The 19,506-nt window shown below is 41.0% G+C and overlaps 1 protein-coding gene and 1 long non-coding RNA gene across 7 annotated transcripts in view; one reads left to right on the forward strand and one right to left on the reverse strand.

Moving 5' to 3' along the window:
* Window positions 1-16,267, reverse strand: part of LOC141372590 (uncharacterized) — a 40,087-nt gene extending 23,820 nt beyond the window's left edge. The window contains exon 1 of the long non-coding RNA XR_012377884.1: window positions 16,169-16,267. This is a non-coding gene — a long non-coding RNA (uncharacterized lncRNA). The remainder of the gene's footprint in view (window positions 1-16,168) is intronic.
* The window catches only part of APP (amyloid beta precursor protein), a 265,110-nt gene that overhangs the window by 238,419 nt on the left and 7,185 nt on the right, over window positions 1-19,506 (forward strand). For 3 of the 6 annotated variants that reach the window (XM_025872545.2, XM_025872556.2, XM_025872531.2), the window contains 3 exons: window positions 7,213-7,266; window positions 13,471-13,571; window positions 16,222-16,368. In XM_025872545.2, the coding sequence (XP_025728330.1) occupies window positions 7,213-7,266; window positions 13,471-13,571; window positions 16,222-16,368 (302 nt within the window). The remainder of the gene's footprint in view (window positions 1-7,212; window positions 7,267-13,470; window positions 13,572-16,221; window positions 16,369-19,506) is intronic. The other 3 variants (XM_025872550.2, XM_025872562.2, XM_025872539.2) reach the window with 1 other exon arrangement.

The raw sequence follows: 19,506 nt of genomic DNA on the forward strand, positions 1-19,506 counted from the left end.
AGCTCAGAGAGGATTTTCTCTGTCAATAAATTTGCACAGTGGATGATTTCTTTCACAGGGATTTCTTAGCAGAAACTTCTAAATAGTGTCTCTTAATGAGAGAACATCTTTTAGTTCTCTTTATTCCATAAACATTTTTACATATTCAGAAGTATACAATTTCAAACACAGGAACACCTTGATTTCTCAACACTAATAGCACTTTTTTTAAGAACACCAGATTTTACACGTGAGTGTCTTTGTGAAAGTGGCAAGTTCGGATAGTGGTAATAATTGTAATATGACTATTTAAAGATACCTCAAAATGCAGTCAGTATATACCTCAGACTGAATTTGAGCTCAGTATCAGACCTTAAGTGTACTACAGAAGTTTTTCTCAAGAACCATTACAGAAAATCTTTCTGTGGACAATTTCCTTGTGAGTAATCACCCCAGATTTGTTGCATTAATTTGAAAAAGTACACCTTATGGTAGTAATACCAGCTACGAACAACAGTATCATTTATAACATAAAAATAATTAACACTTCACCATTTATAAAAATAATTCTTACATAGAGGAAAAAATTTAAAGACTTCTAAAAATTGAAGAACTTGTTACGAGGGTAACTTCCTTATTAAATTTATTAATATTAGAGTACTGACTGCACCATTTTTTTAATAGGTGGATACATTTTGGTCTTTTATGGTTACTAATGAAAATCCTTTGTGGAAAATGTCCAGTCTCATTTGTAAATTGAACGCACACTAGATCTCCTCTTTTCCTTTAACAGGAAGAATTATTTGGTATAAAGGGCTCAATGTGCTGCTAAAGGAGCTGTTTAATTCAGGGAGAAGTAGGTCCCACATCGGACTGAAGTCTGACAAACTTCCTTTGGTAGAAAATTACAACCCTTAATGCCCTTTATACCAAATAATGTTAAATGTCATTTATGTCCAACTCTTAGCTTTTTATGAAAAAGAGAATTTAAATATATAGATTAGACTGTTCTTTGTTAAAAATTACCCCTGCCTTTGAGAATTTATTCAGCTGCAGTGATCCTAAAATTATAATTTACAAAGAACTTCCTGTCACTTTCTCGTAATCAGAGACCTTTTCACATCTTTCAAATACGTAGTTTCTATAAGTAAAATGTTCCCATTTAATATTTTCCATTACTTGTTGATTTTGGAAAAGCAGGATAAAACCTGTTTCGGAGCCTACCTAAATTTTAATGATCACACACACACACAAATAATAAAAACTAGAAATTGTAATTTATTTATGGTAAAGTTTATGGAAAGATTTAGAAAGCCAAAGTAAGCTACATTAGCAGAGTCAAAATTAATTTATAGAAATTACTGTGTATGTTTGATGTAACACTTGGTATTTCTCTTAAATGTTTTGAATCCTATACAAATGTGGGCTATACAGAGTTTTTGGAAGAACAACAACACTGAAAACACTCAGCCCTGTTTATGTTAGCTTCTTCAAATTTAATGAATACAGTGAAATGCGATGATCTTGGTGCCACATAGCACCAAGAATAGCAAAATTGTGTATATTCTTCTAGAAGGTGTTGCACTTCCTGAATTTCAGATTTTCTCTTTACTTTCTCACTCTTATTGAGAGCTTAACTACTTAATATGAATACCGCATTTCCTTGGTATCTTTAAGGAGGTAAATTTAACTTTGCATTTATCATATTTGTAGTATAAATAATACCAACAGTTAAATAAATCTTCCTTTATGTGCTCCAGGCATTTCATCTTGATTTCATATGTATATCTGAATATATGTGGTCTCCAGTAAAAAGTATATGTATTCTAGTAAACATTTGGCTTATATTAAAATTTTTAAATAGTAGCCAAACTGACCCACTCTGTTTAGGGAAAAGAAATGCAAGGATATTGGTTGTTCTTTTTAAGGAGAAATAGAGGGAGGAACTATTTTACCAAACCTGCTTCCTAAAATCCAAACTTGGATGCCACTGTCAACACATCCACCGTTTTCCTGGTCTTCTACCCCTTGACAATCCTCCCAAATCAAATAAGAAAGAAGTCTTGGTCCAAGTTAGGAGGCAAGCAGTGATTCTCCCCCCAACACTTGCCGGATAACCCAAAGAAAGAACTTTGGGTTCACTACTGGGTTTCTCCAAAGTGATCAGTTTTTGGAAGGCTAAGCACAAGAGATTTTAGAGGTACCCCAGAACAGCAATGGACTTTAAACACCTCCACTCAGGAGTAGACTCTGAGAGTGGCCTGTTCGCCATGGGTCCTAGGAGCCTGCACTTGTGTGCATAGACACCCCCCCCCCGGGCCCTTGGGTGCTGCCAAGATGCCCACTCGGGCAAAGTCCTTGATTGAGTGCCTCTGGATCCTTGACCAGGACCCAGCTGCTCACATTGCCCAAGCCTCATCAGAAGAGCTGATGCTCTTGTTAAAGACCTGTCATTGATAAAGCAAAATCTTACATGAAAGTATTACAAGGCAAGAATCTCAGAGGATCTCAGAGCTTGAGTTCTGGTTCTCACTGTTATCAGACCCAACACTCCTTTTATAACATTTTGAAAAGCCTCCTTAACAGTGAATCTTAAAATAAAACGGACTGACAGTGTTTCAGGGGAAAAATCAATATAATGGATGTAATTTATAATAAGTGTTTCAACGCATAAGTATTCAGGCTTGACTGCTAGTGGGAAAGAGTGACGTGATCAGGTGTTTGTCCTGTATGGATGTGACAGATATAAATGTAGACTGACACAAGGGCTGATTCCACGATTCAGGTTCTGTGAGCAACAGTGGATGATTTCCTGACATAGTGAACAACTCTTGGGAAGGCTCTAACGTAAACAGTCTTCCCTCATTGTACCTGGTGATGAGCTCTTAGCGTGTCCAGGTTACAGTAAGAACTATGCAAAAAATGCTTTGTGTTTATATATTCACCTGAGTTACGCTGTAGACTCACATAATCATAGATAAACAAATGTCCAGTAGGAAGTTAGGAAGTCGTAGAGGATGCAGAGCTATTTTTATTTGTGTGGGATTGCCCTGTGCACGGCATCTAGCATCCTCGGTCCCCATCCCCTGGAAGCCAGTGCTATCCTCCCTTGCCCTGTATTCATGGTAACAACCAAGAACACCTTCACATCCCCACCATCCCACAGAATAGTAGCTACCCCACAGTCCTGAATGGTGTGGATCATCAGAGTTTCAATTCCAGCTCTGCTGGGTGTGGTGAGCAAGTTAGAGAGTCTCTGTGGCTATTTCCTGGTCTGTAAAACAAAGGTGACAATAATTCTTAATTCAGAGATAAGGTATGAGCGTTAAGTGAGATGGCAGGCAAAGTATCTACAACACAGTAAATATTTAGGGTAGTTTTTTTTTTTCTTTCCTTTATTTTCCTCCTTCCTTCCCTCCCTCCCTCCCTCCCTCCTTCCTTCCTTTGTTCCTTTTGTTCGTTCGTTCGTTCATTTGTTCTTTCTATAGAATCAGGATCTTACTACCAGGGACTCCCAGGGAGAATCACCCTATAGTCCAAACAGTATAGCCTTAAAAATTAACGACTATAACAAGCCATATAATGACCCAGTCCTAAAATCTCCCCCTTTCTGCCCTCCTCCCCTTCTTCCCTCTCCCCAGGGCCTTGTTCCTCGTGAATGTCTCAGACACATGCCCATACACTGAGCCACTGAAAATATCTAAAATTCTCAAAGGATTTCCTTTCATTGTTCAGGCAGTCCTTATCATTCATAGCTTCAGATGCTGACCAACAATTTACTGCTTTTTCTTAAGACCAGTCAGTCGAGTCCAGACAGAGGATCAGGCACCCAGGCCTTCTTTTAATTTATATTGAAAAACTAAGCATATCACAGTTTTCCGATATTTTAGGCTCTTTGACCAGCTACGGTTTGCCTTGAGGGATTTTTTTGTGGTTTTACTCATATCCACGAAACTTAACTGGGTAACTTAAAGTGAAGCTGTTATTTATCAAACTGTTGTTCCCGAGGATCATGAAGTTTTCTGGCTAAAGGCATCTGTGTTTGTTTGGCTTGATCCCGATTGGCTGAGCAGGCCAGCCACGGAGCGGCCAACAGTCAGCTTCCTTGCATAGAATACATACATGAAATACTATAATATTCTCAAAAGACCACAACAGGTCTTACAAGACTATATATTTATAATTGCAAAGTGCAGTTGCCCACTGGTATATTTCTAATTAGCCTAATAAAGAAGCAATGACCAAATCTCTTTAAATGCTAAAATTGAGAGGCAGCTGGGTGGCTCAGTCGGTTAAGCATCCGACTCTTCAGTACAGTCAGGTTGTGACCCCAGGGTCGTGAGATCAAGCCCCGAGTAAGGCTCCACGCTCAGTGGGGAGTCTGCTTGAGATTCTCTCTCCCATTCCCTCTGCCCCCTCCCCCACTCACATACACCCTCTCTCTCTAAAATAAATAAATTTTTTAAATCTTTAAAAAAAATAAATACATAAATAAGTGCTGGAATTGAAAATAAATAATGTTATTTTCAGGCCTGTTTTCCTGCTGATTCTTCCATTCCCTTTGGCCTGGTGGCAGGCTGTGCTAGGCAGCATTCAGCTTAGAACTGGTCTGTTACAAGCAGCATGAGAACAGACTCAGAAGCCCCAGAATGTGAATCATTCTGTTTCTCTCCTCTCTTAGGGGAAGGTTTGATTCAAAACTATTGAAGGCATGGGAATAACACATTTCTGCCTAAGTTTATCATCCTTTAAGATGACCTCTTTCTTATTTTTAATTTACTAAACAGCTACTGTAAAATGTTTTGAACACTATACTGATGTCACCTTCTAGTTCAACAAGCAATAGTTCGTTTTGGAAAATTAGAAAGTATTTGTGTTGGACTTGGGAAATAATGCACCACTTTGTCTTGTAGATGTATATACGCATTTCTGGCAGTGATGTTGTAATTGTCTTTTAAAAAAATTGATAGATGTCCGCTCACTCAACATAGAAGTTACTTTCTGAATATTAATTCATACTGAATCAGCCTCAAACTGTTAAAGCAGGCTAAAGTTTAAGTCAATAAAACTATTAATTGTTTCACCCTCCTAAAAAACAGACCAGGTTTTATTACTGTTTTCAAACAATACATGCACATGGGGAAGAAAAGGCAGAGAAGTTTCTAGAAACAATCTCCTCACACAGAAATAACTAATGATAGCTTTTTGTGGTAATATCTTTCGGACTTTTTTTTTTTTTGTCTATACATTTGATGCTTTTTCTGTATTTCTTTAAGGAATTGTGGAATAGTGCTTTATCATTTGTAAGGTTCTTGTGCATATGTGTGCACATTTGAGCCCTGGAAAAACCATGTTTACTTACAACAAAACTAAGGATTGGAAAGAATTTGGCTTGCCCAAGATCACGGAGTAAATCAATGGTGGCTTTAAAGTGGACCCTGTGACCAACTAGCAGCTCTTCAGCCTGTATTTAAACCACAGATTAACTGCTGATTCTCTCATGAGTCAAATACAGTTTCTGATGATTTAGCCATTGAGGAATGGGATCCCCACTTCGAGTTCCTTTTTTGCTCCATGAGTGTGCTTGGGCATGCTGTTCTCTTCAACTGAAGCACCATTGGCGCTCTCATGAGGAAATAATCAAAAAATACAATAATCCCTCCGTTAACTCTGTTTTACGAAGAGTTATTACTGTCACCAAATACTGTTGCAGATGGGGAAAAGGTGAAACACAGAGAATCTATGTCATTCAAATGTGTGAGTTCCAACAGGATGTCTTAACCTATCATAGCAATAAAGTAGTAGAAATTAGTCCTCCTCTCAGCAAGAGTTGTTAGGGAAGATTTAATAAATGCAGTTTCATAGTATTAGAGCATTTCTGAAACAGGTTTTAAAACTGTTTTGTTTCTCACTACAATGAGAAGAGGCTATTTTATGTATGAAGAAACAGCCTCAGAAGTGGCCATTCGCCCAAAGTTGCTTGGGGTGCGAGTGTCATGCCACCACCCTGCATAACAAATGCCCAAACCACGTTGCTCTTTGGATTCATCCAAATGTCTTAGTATTCTCAGAAACCTGATTTTTTTTCATAATTTGAAGGCTTAACATCCTGCTGTTCTCTTCTCCCTCACTGTTCTGCCAACATGTGACATTCAGGATCGATTGGGTTTGTAATCCCACCTGGGAATGCCAAGCTGTGTGCATCAGTAAGCTGGATGGTCTTCCTGAAACTGCTCATCCAGAAGCCAGCCCATCGAGCACACCTTACTTCCCCTGGACATCTTGGCTCACCTTTCCTTACCTTCTTGCCTTATATTTCCCAGGCCTTACCCAAAGGGCTTTTCCCCTCCCTCGGCTTCATTTGCCCCTTGTCCGTTTATGAATCCTTAAAGCTCTGTTTCTCTCCCTTGCCCGTTTCTTCAAAGACCAGTCTAAATTCAAGTTAATATTTTCTGAGATTCAGAAGCACTTTGGAAATGCCAGCTAATGGTAAGCAATGGTGGGCACCATGGTGCCACATGCAAGGCTTCCTTTGGGGCCAGCCCAGAATTCTCACAAAGGGACAATTGTGGAAGTTGAGAAATACGAAAGGAAGTACTCACATTTCACACATGACAACTGTATGTCATCTATTAAAATAATAAGCAGCCTTTAAAATTAGAGAGAGACTGACTCTCTGGTTTACTTCTTTTACCCTCACAGTGGGAGCAAATTTGGTGCACTAAATGGCAGATTATGTGGTGAGACTTTCCTCTTCCGATAAATTCATATTTGCATTTCCCCTGGGGATTTAATGGAGTCCTTTTGTAGTTAATTAACTGTAAAATAAGATCGGACAGTTGTAAAAGGAGGTATCTTCAAGATTTTCCACCAGGCTGGGTATATTATATTTTATTTCCAATCAAAAGCCAAGAAACCATCCCTAAACTCAATGAGAGGTAATTCCACACTCCCCATCCCCTCTTCTTTGATGTTGCTGCATATCCTGGTGAGTGCTTTTATTAGAAAACCCTAAGGAGTAGGGTTGGCCCATCGGTTGCGATAAGCCTTTTGAAGTGGTCCCCCTCCCATTCCCTGATACTTGGGATTAACTCACTGTGGTTCTTTTCCACCTGTTCCTTTTTTATAACTTATGTATTTCACATGCTTTTCCCTGCTCTGTGTTCAGGAGCCACAACTCACCATCTTGATTTGTCTTGTTTGCTTTCCGTGTATCTTGCTTCCTGTGCCCAGTTGAGCCTGTTGACGCCCGCCCTGCTGCCGACCGAGGACTGACCACCCGACCAGGTATACCCGGTTCCCTTCTACCTCTCAGCACCTTGCGCTTGAGCTCGAGCACCCGCCGTCCCCGCTCTTCGCTATTAGCCTGTCTCAACTGCAAATACTAAGGGAGAGGATTTGAAATGACCTTGGAAACCAGACTTCTCAAAAATTCCCTTTGCTTTTCCTTACACTTTATTTTCCAATTTCCTATTGAAGTAATCTGTTTTTCTTTCTGAGCTTTCCTTTTCAAACAATAAAAGAGCCCTTCCAACTTATGGGATTTTTTTTTTTTTTTTTAAGTGGAGAAGAGTATATAGACCTCTCTGTCCTCAAAAATGGAAAACCACCACACAGATGCGCACTCTGTCTGGTGACAATGTGGTTTCCGCTTTGAATATCTCATCCTTCCTTTCTCGTTTGGTGTGCAGACGGGTCCTCTTCTGACTGAACTGGGCTCAAACTTCAGTCGGTTTCTCATGTAGATGTGACTTCCTAAAAATAGCAGAACAGGACTACCTCTAGAGCCTAGAAATATTTACATTTTCTTTTTCGTGGGTTGTATGGACTTAACTCTCCATGAGTAACTAAAATGACAGAAAGGATGTACGTGCATAGTTTTGTATAAAAGTCTTTTCTTTTTGTTACCATTTAAAATTCCCATTAACACTGAAAAATAGACACTTTTTTTTTACAGGTTCCCCAACATTAAGAAGAAATACACTTTGACCCTTTCTCTGTATTCAGCTTATATCTCAAGCTGTTTTAAAAATCAATGCCACACCACAACAGAAGCACACACAAGCCTGGTTTTTTACTTTATGCACAACTCTGCCCAACGGACAGTACCCATTGTTTTCCATGAATCGAAGAAAGTAGTTACCGAGTTGATATGGCTGTGTATTCTAGAGAGATTTAACTCCACAAACAATGGATACCTTCCTGTGTTTATCTTCTTCCTTATCCCTGTAATGACCCCGTGCAATAGTCAAGGGCCAGGGAATTCACCTTGTTGGAAGATGTTAACACATGGAGGTCCCTGGTTCGGGTTCAGTTGGTGGCAGGCCAAGAACAGACCCGGCCCCTCACACTGCCAGTGCCGGCTAAGGTCACTTCTGTCCCCAACGACAGCCAAAGATGAGAACTCTGAATCTGCCTTGTGGCATCTTCATGCCTCTGTGTGCCTGTCCACAGGGCGTCAGGGAGAGTGGAGTGACCCGTTTTGATGGCTGTTCTCGCTGATTTTATGAATCTCTGCCTTTAGGGCTTTTCAGAGGAACTTAAGTGATAGTAAGTCAGACACAGTTTGGGCTCTCCTAATGTTTTCCTTATTGCCATTGTCACACAAGTGAATTTTAAGGAGTCAGCCCATTGACATCCGCATCCTGCTCAGCTCGTGGTGGAGCTCAGGGCTGAGGGTCAGTTCCATTCTAACGAGCTGAGACCAGTGAGTGGGTGGATGGTCATTTGCCTTGGGCCTTTTTTTATGGCACTGTCTATTTTATATTTAAGGAAGAGATGCTTTTCATCTACAAGAATAAAAAGTGAATTAGAAACACTCTTTCAACCAATTTTGTAAAGTTCCTCCATTGGGCCCTCTAGGCCAGTGTGTTCTAATTGAAATCTGGGGGAGGGGAGGTTGATACCACCAAAGTTGGTTCCCCCCCCCTTTTAAAAAATCTAACATGAAAAGAACTTCCATGCATTTCCCCAAAACAATCTGTTTTAAGGGAAGAGCTAGAAAGCAGTTAGGGGTGTTTTGTCAGGGGAAAAAGCCATCTGAAGCCTTTATTATAACAACAACAATGTTTCCGTAACAGGAATACTTCATTTTGGTATTTCCCAAAGATCAGGGCATTAAATGCTGTGGTGCGTGGAAAGAAGTGAAATGATAAGGTCCCTGTTCTCAGGAGCTTAAAGTATAATAAGAGGAACACACTTGGCCTATTTAAAAGAGGAGATGGAATTAAAAAGGCAGGGGAATACAGACCCACATAAGGTATAAACCAGGGCGTCTGTAATGTAAGCAGATGGGGCACTCGCCGAGGGTGTGTTAACCTCGGCACATGCTGTAGGTCAGCTTCGGGAAAGCTTTCGAAAGATTAGAGTCTCATCCATTGGCAAAGAAGAGGGGAAGGATTCAAAGATGAGAGTATGGCCTAGGCTCAACCTTCTTTCTTGTACTGTGTGAGGCGAGGACTTCCCCAATAAAAGAAGGGCCATGTGGTAAGAAAGAATGATCAGATCCAAAGTGAGGAAGAGTCTAGTTTACGAATAGCTCTATTGCTGGATAGGTAGCGAGACCTCACTCTGTCTTTCTGTGCTTACAGTCTGTCTCCTGAGCATTTGGACCAATTCCCTGCTATGTTCATAGCATTAGGTTGGGTTCTTCCAACATCACACTTTAGGAGACTGCATGCTTGAGTTCAGCGTGCCAAATTATATCTTGAGACTTTCCAAACTTAGAGAACCTTCCCGGGATTGTCATAGCATGTCATTCAGTTGATGGCATCATTGAGTAATTGCTGTTGTCACTCTGACACAAATAAAGAAAGGGTTTGTGTATAATCATGACTGAGGAAGATGACTTCTCTTTGTCTTTCAAATCTGAAAAGCCAGGACACATCACTTTTAGAATGTAGTGTCAGCTAGGGAAAGCATGTTATCAGTGGTGATTTCTGGGCATAGTGGCCATTACAGCTACTCCCCTGGCTTACTTCCAGGGAAAAATGGGCTCTGAAGGTCAAGTAACACCATTTGACCAAAATAAGGAAAATACATTAGCAAGCTCTTCACAGGGAGAGGAAAGCTACCCTTTCTGCTATAATTTATTACCACCCTTCTCCAGGCCTCATAAAGGAGAGACCAAGTCCTTGACCTCCAAGCCATGTGAAAGGTATCATGAGGGACATGCCTCCTTCCCCCCTCAAGTGAACAACATATTCTGCTCATTTACCATGACACAGAGACCTGGAGTCACACCAGGGCTTAGAAAGAGAAAACACACCCGATGAGCCTATAAGCAAAAGGTCCCCGTGATGTATTTAAATCTACACATCACATTTCACATTTCATCACATGCTATGTGAGCTTATTGCCGATGATGTTTCCCTATGTGCAAGCTTACTAATTTTTCTTCCCTTTTAGTGAGATTTGCTTAATGTATAGAAAATCTTTTCTCTAAGTGATTGCACATGCTATACAAAAATGAACTAGAAAGATCTCTTTGTCCTGAGAGTCTCGCAGACTATTAAGCTATAATTAACTATCTGTTGTTCTGACTTGTTATGCGAATTTGAATTTTGGTTTGAGTACCAAAAGTATTTTCACTCGCCTTTCAGAAATAATGTGGGCTTTTACAGTTTTGAGCAGAGAGCTCCTGTTTTTTCAAATTGTTGGTCCCACAAATCTAAAAGAAAAGACTATTGAAGAGACTTTTCTTTAGGTCTCAGAAATATAATTTTAACTGTTGCATTGCTAGATCCTGATGACAGCAAAAGGGTGATCTGTAAAGAAATCACTGTGGTTATAACCCTGTGTCAGATTTAAAAGGGCCCGTAGGAAGATAAAAAATACATAGCCAATGAGAAATTAACAGAGCATTGTATCACAGTCCGATAAACACAATGTCAGGAAGATTAGAGGTCAGAATGAGTTGAAAATCATGAGAAAATGCAGACAATTTCAAAGCAAGAAAATAAAAAAAGAATAGCCCCACAGCTCTTGGGAGATAGGGTCAGGGGTTGAGAGACAGTCAGTGAGGGACGGTAAAAGATGAGAGAGAAAGGGAAACTGTCCCACTTTATGTCTATATTAGAGAGAGTGATCTTCTGAAAGAAGGCAGTTAAAGCCCAAGGTAGATCAAGATGAAAAAAGAAAACACTAGCTCCTTGTTCTGGTTTCCTCTTGCTTATGCCACAAACAATTCCGTAACTTAGCAGCTTAAAACAACAAGCATTTAGCTACTTATAATTACTGTAATGATCAGGATTTCAGGCATGGATTAGCTGGGTGCTCCTGGCTCCGGGACTCCCAGAAGGTTGCAATCCAGACACCCTCTAGAGCCGCAACCACCCGAAGTTGAAGCTTGACTCTGGTGGGCCTGTTCACTCACATGGCTGTTGGCAGAACACCGCCATACCTCATCGCGGGAACCTTCTTGTAGGGCTGCTTGAGTGTCCTTGTGACATGTGGCTGGCTTTCCCAGACCAAGTGATCCGAGAAGGAGAACAAGAAGGAAACTGCAGTGCCTTTTTTGACCTAGACTCAGAACTCATGATCGCTTTCTCTGTTGTCTGTTCGTTGGAAGCAAGACACTCCATCCAGTCCACACTGGAGAGAAGGGAATTCAGACCCACCTCTGGGAAGGAGGAGTAATTAGCAGATTTGTGGCTGTGCTCTAAATCTACGACGCCTCTCTCCCACGCCCAAGTCCATGTGACCCAGACAGATTGTAGGCTAGGAGACCTGGAGGGTGAAATGGTAGAACCACTCTCCACGATCTCTGTGGACCCCTGGAAGGCCGGAGAGCTGGGAAGATAGCGGACCGTCTACAGGCCAACTGTAGACTGACGTTGATGTCGGCTCTGTTTTCAGATGAATTATTAAATGGAAGCTTTGCGAACGTTTGGACAAGGAGTCGGGGATCTGTCACAACCCGCAGGGGTGCCCGTGGTCTCGTCAAACTGTCCTCCGTTTCATTTTGTGTGAGGTTGGCACACAGCTATGTTGTGGACATTGTGCTTTTCGGTTTCAGCAAGGTGTGTGACAAGTTTCACGGCACCTAGTGGACAAGACTGTAAGAGTGACTAGACAAAAAGCAAGAAATGAGGTACTGTGGGAGCTGAAGGACCTGGTAACGTGTAGCCTGAGCAAGAGCCGTCAGGAACACAGTGCTCTCCTCGGGTGTCTGGTCTGCTCAAGGCTATAAGGTAGAAGGGAGGTTTCGAGCTCGCTCTGCGTTGAACAGGCTCCACGCGTAGATGCCTTAGGGGAACTGATCTGGGCTTGATGTAAGGAAGCCTGTCATTCTTGTAGGCAGAGCTATCCGAAATGGAGGCAAACTGATAGATTTTTCTCCATTCACTCAGGAGCTGAGGGTTTGCCCCTTGGGTGAGAATACTGCAGAGGACGTGATTTTAAAAGCCTTTTGCCTCCTAAAATTATAACTTTGGATATTTATATGCCACAACATGGAAACCGATACTTCTATTTTGTGCTTTCATTTTTTTGTTTTAAAAATGACTTTGCATTTTGTTTTGTAGCTTCATATTGTTACTTGAAAAATGAAATTTATTACAACGATTAGTGTAAGACTCATGTAGCAATTTATAGAGAAGAAAGAGTTAGTAAGTTATAAATTCTGTTAGTCCCACTGAAACATTTTCTAAAATTATGTACTGCAAATCTTTATTCAGCAGACAAAGCAATTATATTCTGTATCTATGACTAAATCACCAAACTAAATAAATAATATGATTTTTACAATGCTTCACTGCATAGATACACGAACATAATTTATTTGTAATTGGAACAAAGCCCTAAAGTAGCAGTTTGATTCCACCAGGTAATTAATGCTCATTTTTATTTATTTTTTTTTTAAATTTTATTTACTTATTTGAGAGAGAGAGAATGAGAGATAGAGAGCACGAGAGGGAAGAAGGTCAGAGGGAGAAGCAGACTCCCTGCTGAGCAAGGAGCCCGATGTGGGACTCGATCCTGGGACTCCAGGATCATGACCTGAGCCGAAGGCAGTCGTTTAACCAACTGAGCCACCCAGGCACCCTAATGCTCATTTTTAAAGACTTCTATTTTTTTTTCTGAAAGAATGAGAACACATGGAAAAAGACATAGAATCAGCCAAACAATAAGCCCCTGAAACAGACTAGTATATTCTGGGAATGCATCCTTGCCAACCTCCCAGCTAGCATTTAACTTCTGGTTTTCCCCATTAAAAAAAAAAAATTATAACGTGTGTTTAAAGGCAGTAGAAGCTTTAACTTCAGATTTCTTTAATCTTTAATTTCCTTTTGTTTGAAATAGGTAGTGGTTAAGGGTGTAAATACAGGGTGTCAGTTTTCTTGAAGAAAGTCATTAATCTGTTTCCTCTCACTCCAGACCTAGAAAGAAGGTTCTGGTAGCCTTTGTGTTACAGCGTTTGTGTTTACAGAGAAAATGAATTGAGTGTCGTGTGTCATTTAATTATGGTGTGATGCTTATGGATTATTGCAGGTTCAGGCTTGACAAACATCAAGACGGAAGAGATCTCTGAGGTGAAGATGGATGCCGAGTTCCGACATGACTCAGGATACGAGGTTCATCATCAAAAATTGGTATGTAAAATAATTTACCTCTTCCTGCCACCCAGTTTGTCTCGCCAGATGACCTGTTCATGCTTGTTCATGCTGTGCCAGAAAGCCAGTGAAGGAAAAGATAAAAAGAATAAAGCAGTTGCCTATAGGGTCATCATGGACACATAAAGAGAAGAAAAAGAGGGTCTTTATATAGTAGTTCTTCGCGTCTAGAAGGCCGCTAAGCCCACTCAGGGCTTAGAGTGGAATTAATGTATATCACAATATCCGCTCTAATTCATTTCCCCTCTGTTTTCTAGGAAGACGGGTTTATAAGAGGTGGATTTGAAGTTGGCATATGTTAACTGTCTCCCTGTGCCTCTTCGTCTCTCCCTCTGCCCTTCCTTCCCGTCCCTTCCCCAGCGCCCACGTTTTAAGTTCTGCAGGGGTAGGACCTCTGGGTTTCTACCAAGGTGGGTGGAGGCGGGAGGTGAGCAGGACTCCATGATGTTCCAAGCAGTGTTGCTCACTGAAAGATTTGGGCAAGAAAGATGGCAGCTTCCTTTTTGGACAAAATCTCCTCCCACCCACTGTTATTTCCCCCAAATGTTAGACTCAGAGTAAATCAAAGAGCACCCATCCTCTTTGCAGGCAGCTCCCGTAATTACATAAAATCTTTTACCAGAAGCTTCGGATAAATCAAATCCTGCATTATATTAGGGTTTCTTTCATCTTATCACTATGCATAGTAAGGGGGTTAAATTAATAAAGAAGACATTTTTATTGCACATTCAGTAGTCAACCAAAAAAATGGTAATAAAATTCTCCTAGCAATAATAAGTACTCGCTCTCAGGCATTTACAGTGCACATGGCGGGGGAGGGGGGCGTGGGCACATGCGTGCTCTTTTTCAAGGGAGAGAATATCTTTCTAATATTCATAAATATAAATCCAAGTAGTAAATTCCAGAAGAAACGCCAGTGAAGTATTGCATATGCCTCTTTTCACTCTCAGTAATTGGAGCAAATCCAAAACTGGCTTGTGATTCAGATTTGCATTTCAACTCCCATAATCTTTTTTGTACAAGAACATTTCGGGTTTTTTTGAAGCATGATTTTCACTGTGGCAGGTTAATCCCATCTCAATTATTATGAAATTAGGGGCAGTCTGGATCTGGCTGATGCCGAAGAGGTTAAAAAATTCTGGGGGAGCCGCTGAAGAGTCGGGGGCTGGTGGGGCACGGAGCTGAAGATTAGTGTGCGGATTTGCATTTTTCTGGAGTCTGTGTCATACAAGCCCCTCCCCACAATTACGCTAAGTCCTCTGATGCCACAGTGACTAATGGTAGCGGCAGCAATTAGGAGAATCAGCTCCCTCTACTGAGCTCGTTGATAAGATAATGTACTATAATTAGTGCAATGAATATTACAAAATTACAGTATTTTCTTAAAGGCATAGGAAGATGTCCAGACTTGCATTATTCCTGATTACCTCACATTTTTATCATTAATTAATGATTTGCTTTGTATAAATATTGTTGAATATTTAGCTCAAAATGTTGAGCTAGCATATTTATTGAGAAAGGGGAATAATTATGAATGGTTTCTCGTTTTGCTGCAGATATACCCTGAGTAAGACGCTTAGAAATCGGCTCTATCTGCCGTATTTTATATTGCCTTTTCAGATCACTGGGATGTTTGTTGTCACTGTGGAAAATCGGTCATCTTCCTGTGTTGAGATCAGACCGAGAGAATTCTTTAGGGAGCTGTTTTCATTAATTTCTATAATAACTGTGGTATATACTTAGTAGTAGTTGGGCCAGGTGATGTGGCAGAAGATCACCTCCTTACATAATAGGATTATAAAAGGTGCCACATGCTTTTATAATTCCAGTTAGGTAGATAAAGTGGAGAAGTAGTGAGTTGCTTTCATAATCAACATGAAGGAATGCTGAATGCTGTGCAGCGAAGTTATCAGACTGAATAAATATCTCTGATGGTGTTTTCCAAAATTCATTGATGTCCAATACAAACAAACAGCAAGAATAAAACAACAGGTTGAGTGGGGTTTCTGGAGAAAACAGTAAGCAATCAGGAGTTCTATGTGACCATTAAAATTCTTATCTCATCGCCTGCTACTGCCCTTTGAAAAAACTCTTTTAAGCATCACGCTTCTCTGAGGTTCAATACCGTCCTACTGAATGATTGTGGCTAAAAGTCGGTAACAAGTGTCTGTTTTCTTCGGATGAACTCCTTTGTCTCAGATGCCTTATTCCTATGTAGTAATGTCCCTCTAAGGAAATTAGGACATCTGTGGGTTTGAAAAAGCACCTAAGGCAGACTGGTCATGCATCAGGTCTCCCAGACGACCTCTTTTCAAAATCACGATCCATGCCTTTCTTTCCAGCCTTTGGTAGATCCCCACCCCACCTCTCACCAGATGTCCCACCTGTCGGAGGGTTTCAGGTTCCCCTTGGCTACTGTTTTGCCTTCCTAAGGCCATGGGGGCAGGGGGTTGAAAGTTGTAGCTAGAATATGTGATTTTTTTTTTTTTCCAAGTATGCACCAAATAACGGAAATAATGGAGTGGTCACCAACTCAAACTTACAGCGTAAGGTAGACACTGAAACTCTTCACATACCCTTTCCAGCGATCTCCTGCAATTGCAATCCTTTTTCTTGTCTTGTTTTCAAGGTGTTCTTTGCAGAAGATGTAGGTTCAAACAAAGGTGCCATCATTGGACTCATGGTGGGTGGAGTTGTCATAGCAACAGTGATCGTCATCACCTTGGTGATGCTGAAGAAGAAACAGTACACGTCCATTCATCACGGTGTGGTGGAGGTAGGTAAATGTGGCTGCGTGTTTGCAAGCAGGAGTTAAAGAAAGACTAGCAGGAGATTTTGCTTGGCATTAAAACTAAGAATCATCCAAGTGTCTCTTCTTTAAAAAAAAAAAAAAATCTAGATTCCTGCATGGTGCTCAAGTTTGGCAGCTGTTTTCTTGTGTTGGTTTTCATCGTTCTGACTTAGAAATACTGTGATCAAGGCATTGGGTTGTACGCTGCTCCCTCAGCTTCTTAGAATTTGTACTGAAGTGTCAAATAATACTAGTGATGATGCCTGGCTTAAAGATACTGTGATTAGCCTCGAACATTTAAAAGAAAAGAAAAAAACTACCAAGTTAGAAATGAAAAGGAAGGCGTAGAAGTCTGCTTCAAAAAAAAAAAAAACCTAAAAAAACCTAAACTCATTTATTCCCTAATTTTTTTTGTCTTAAAGAGCCTGACTTATAAGTAAAACCAGGTAGCAGCAATTAATACTCATTTTCAGGAAAGAGTCTTACCTTTAAAGTTTCGCAGAAAATTACATGATACCAAACAGCTGAGAGAGTTTACAAGGTTGTTCCAGATGTTCAGCCTGTTGCCCTTCACTTCTACCTGAAGTATCTTCATTTCCGGGGTTCGTGCGGTCACACTGGAGGTGGAGAGAAGAGTCACCACGTGACATCACAATTACTGCACGATGACACTTCAGGATTTTGTCCCCACAGGCCAACATGTGACTACCATGAGTGTGTAAAGCACAGAAGTTGTGGGTTACCCCAACAAAATAGAGTAGCTACAAGACTGAAATATGACTTCTTAAACCCATGATACAAAATACTGAAATAGAAAATTTACGGATAAGTTCTTACGCATTTTTTTTTAAGATTTTATTTTTAGGTAATCTCTATACCCATCGTGGGGCTTGAATTTACAATCCCAAGATCAAGAGTGGCATGCTCCGCTGACTGAGCCAGCCAGGTGCATTCAAAATGCAGTTCTGATGTTGGGCCATGGAGGGCCGGGGGAGGTAATCCTCATAGTATATGTAATTTTCTAGGAAACAGAGAAAGTGAATGAATACATCTTGAGAAGTAGGAGAATTTGTAGAGCTGAAAGAGATCTCAGTAATCAGTCAAATTGATCTTTTCATTCTGTAGATGAGAAGACAGACCCATACAGAAGTGCTCACCCACTGTCCAACGAAATAGGGCCAAGGTCCAAATACAGATTTTCCCATATCCTATCCATTGTCTCTTCCACCAGAGAGAAGTCCAGATATTTCCAGTGAGTCAAACTTCTCACTAACCCCAAAGACACATCTCCATACCATTCTTGTCAGAGAAGGGCAGAACAAGGTTAAATAAGTTAAACGTCTGTCAGAGCCAGAAACCTCATTGTGTTCAGCCCTCAGCGTTCTCCGGGCTGCTTGTTGATGAGATCTGCTGGTGGAAATTGGCTTTGAGTCTTCTTCTCCCTGTCCGGACTGGTGTGGACGTGCTGCGTGCCGGGGAGCACGGAGGTGTGAAAGAACGGGTTGACGGACAGACTAGCCTCTGCACACATCAGATAAGCCATGACCGTGTCACCGACTCTGGGGTACTGCTCTTCTGAGAATAGTATTTCTGAGCTTGAGTCCTTTGAAACAGTGTGAGATGTATCCTTGTTAGCATCAGTTTACTTCATTTCTACTCAGAACAGTTTTTTTTTTTCGTTTCATGTTTGGGCAAAAAAAACAAAAGTGTTTTCATACTTGAATAATTAAAAAGTCCCTTTTACTAAAATTAACAAGTCGGGAAATGACAGATGTTGGCGGGGATGCGGAGAAAGGGGAACCCTCCTACACTGTTGGTGGGAATGCAAGCTGGTGCAGCCACTCTGGAAAACAGTGTGGAGGTTCCTCAAAGAATTGAAAATAGAGCTACCCTATGACCCAGCAATTGCACTACTAGGGATTTGCCCCAGCGATACAAATGTAGGGATCCGAAGGGGCACCTGCACCCCAGTGTTCAAAGCAGCAATGTCCACAGTAGCCAAACTGTGGAAAGAGCCCAGATGTCCATCGACAGATGAATGGATAAAGAAGAGGTGGTATATATACAGTGGAATATACCCAGCCACCAAAAAAAATGAAATCTTTCCATTTGCAATGACGTGGATGGAACTAGAGGGTATTATGCTAAGTGAAATAAATCAATCGGAGAAAGACAATTATATAATTTCACTCATGTGGAATTTAAGAAACAAAAACACAGAGGATCATAGGGGAAGAAAGGAAAAAATAAAACAAGACAAAACCAGAGAAAGACAAACCACAAGAGACCTTTAATCATAGGAAACAAACTGAGGGTTGCTAGAGGGGAGGGGGTGGGGGGGCGGGGTAACTGGGTGACGGGCATGAAGGAGGGCACGTGATGGAATGAGCACTGGGTGTTGTATGCACCTGATGAATCACTGACCTCTACTTCTGAAACTGATAATACATTATACGTTAATTAATTGAATTTAAAAAAAAGAAGGCTCACTCATTAAAAAAAGCCCCTTCTCGTTTCTTTAATATATTGTATGGGGGTTTTTTTGTTTTTTAATTGAAGTAGAGTTGACCTACCATGTTCTGTTAGCTTCAGGTGTACAACGGGGTGATTTGACGACTCTGTGTATTACACAGCGCTCAGCACAGTAAGTGTAGTCACCGTCTGTCACCGGTCATTGTGTGTGTAACGCCCTCGGGCTGACGAATCTACCCAAGAAGGATCTTCCTTTTTATCAGGTCTAGTGCCTGTTTGAGGCACCGAAGTCCAAAGAGCTATATTGGTTTTCTAGAGCTGCCATTACAACGTCCGAAACTGGGTTCCTTCAACAGTAGAAACTATTTCCTCACAATTCTGGAAGCTGCAAGTCTGAGATCAGTGTGTCGGCGGGTTTGGTTTTTCTGTGAGGCCTCCCTGCTTGGCTTGTAGGCGGCCTCCCTCGGGCCTTCCCGTCATCTTCTCTCTGTGTAGGTCTGTGTCCTAATCTCCTTTTCCTGTGAGGACACCAGTATTGTTGGATTAGGGTCTACCCCAGTGATCTCATTTAACCTTAATTTACTATTTTAAAGACCCTGTCCCCAAATACAGTCAAATTTGAGGCACTGAGGGCAAGACTTTAACATAGGA

This window comes from Callorhinus ursinus, unplaced genomic scaffold (genome assembly GCF_003265705.2).
Source record: "Callorhinus ursinus isolate GAN/ISIS: 27379988/994484 unplaced genomic scaffold, GSC_fseal_2.0 scaffold1, whole genome shotgun sequence".
Taxonomy (NCBI): Eukaryota; Metazoa; Chordata; class Mammalia; order Carnivora; family Otariidae; genus Callorhinus; species Callorhinus ursinus.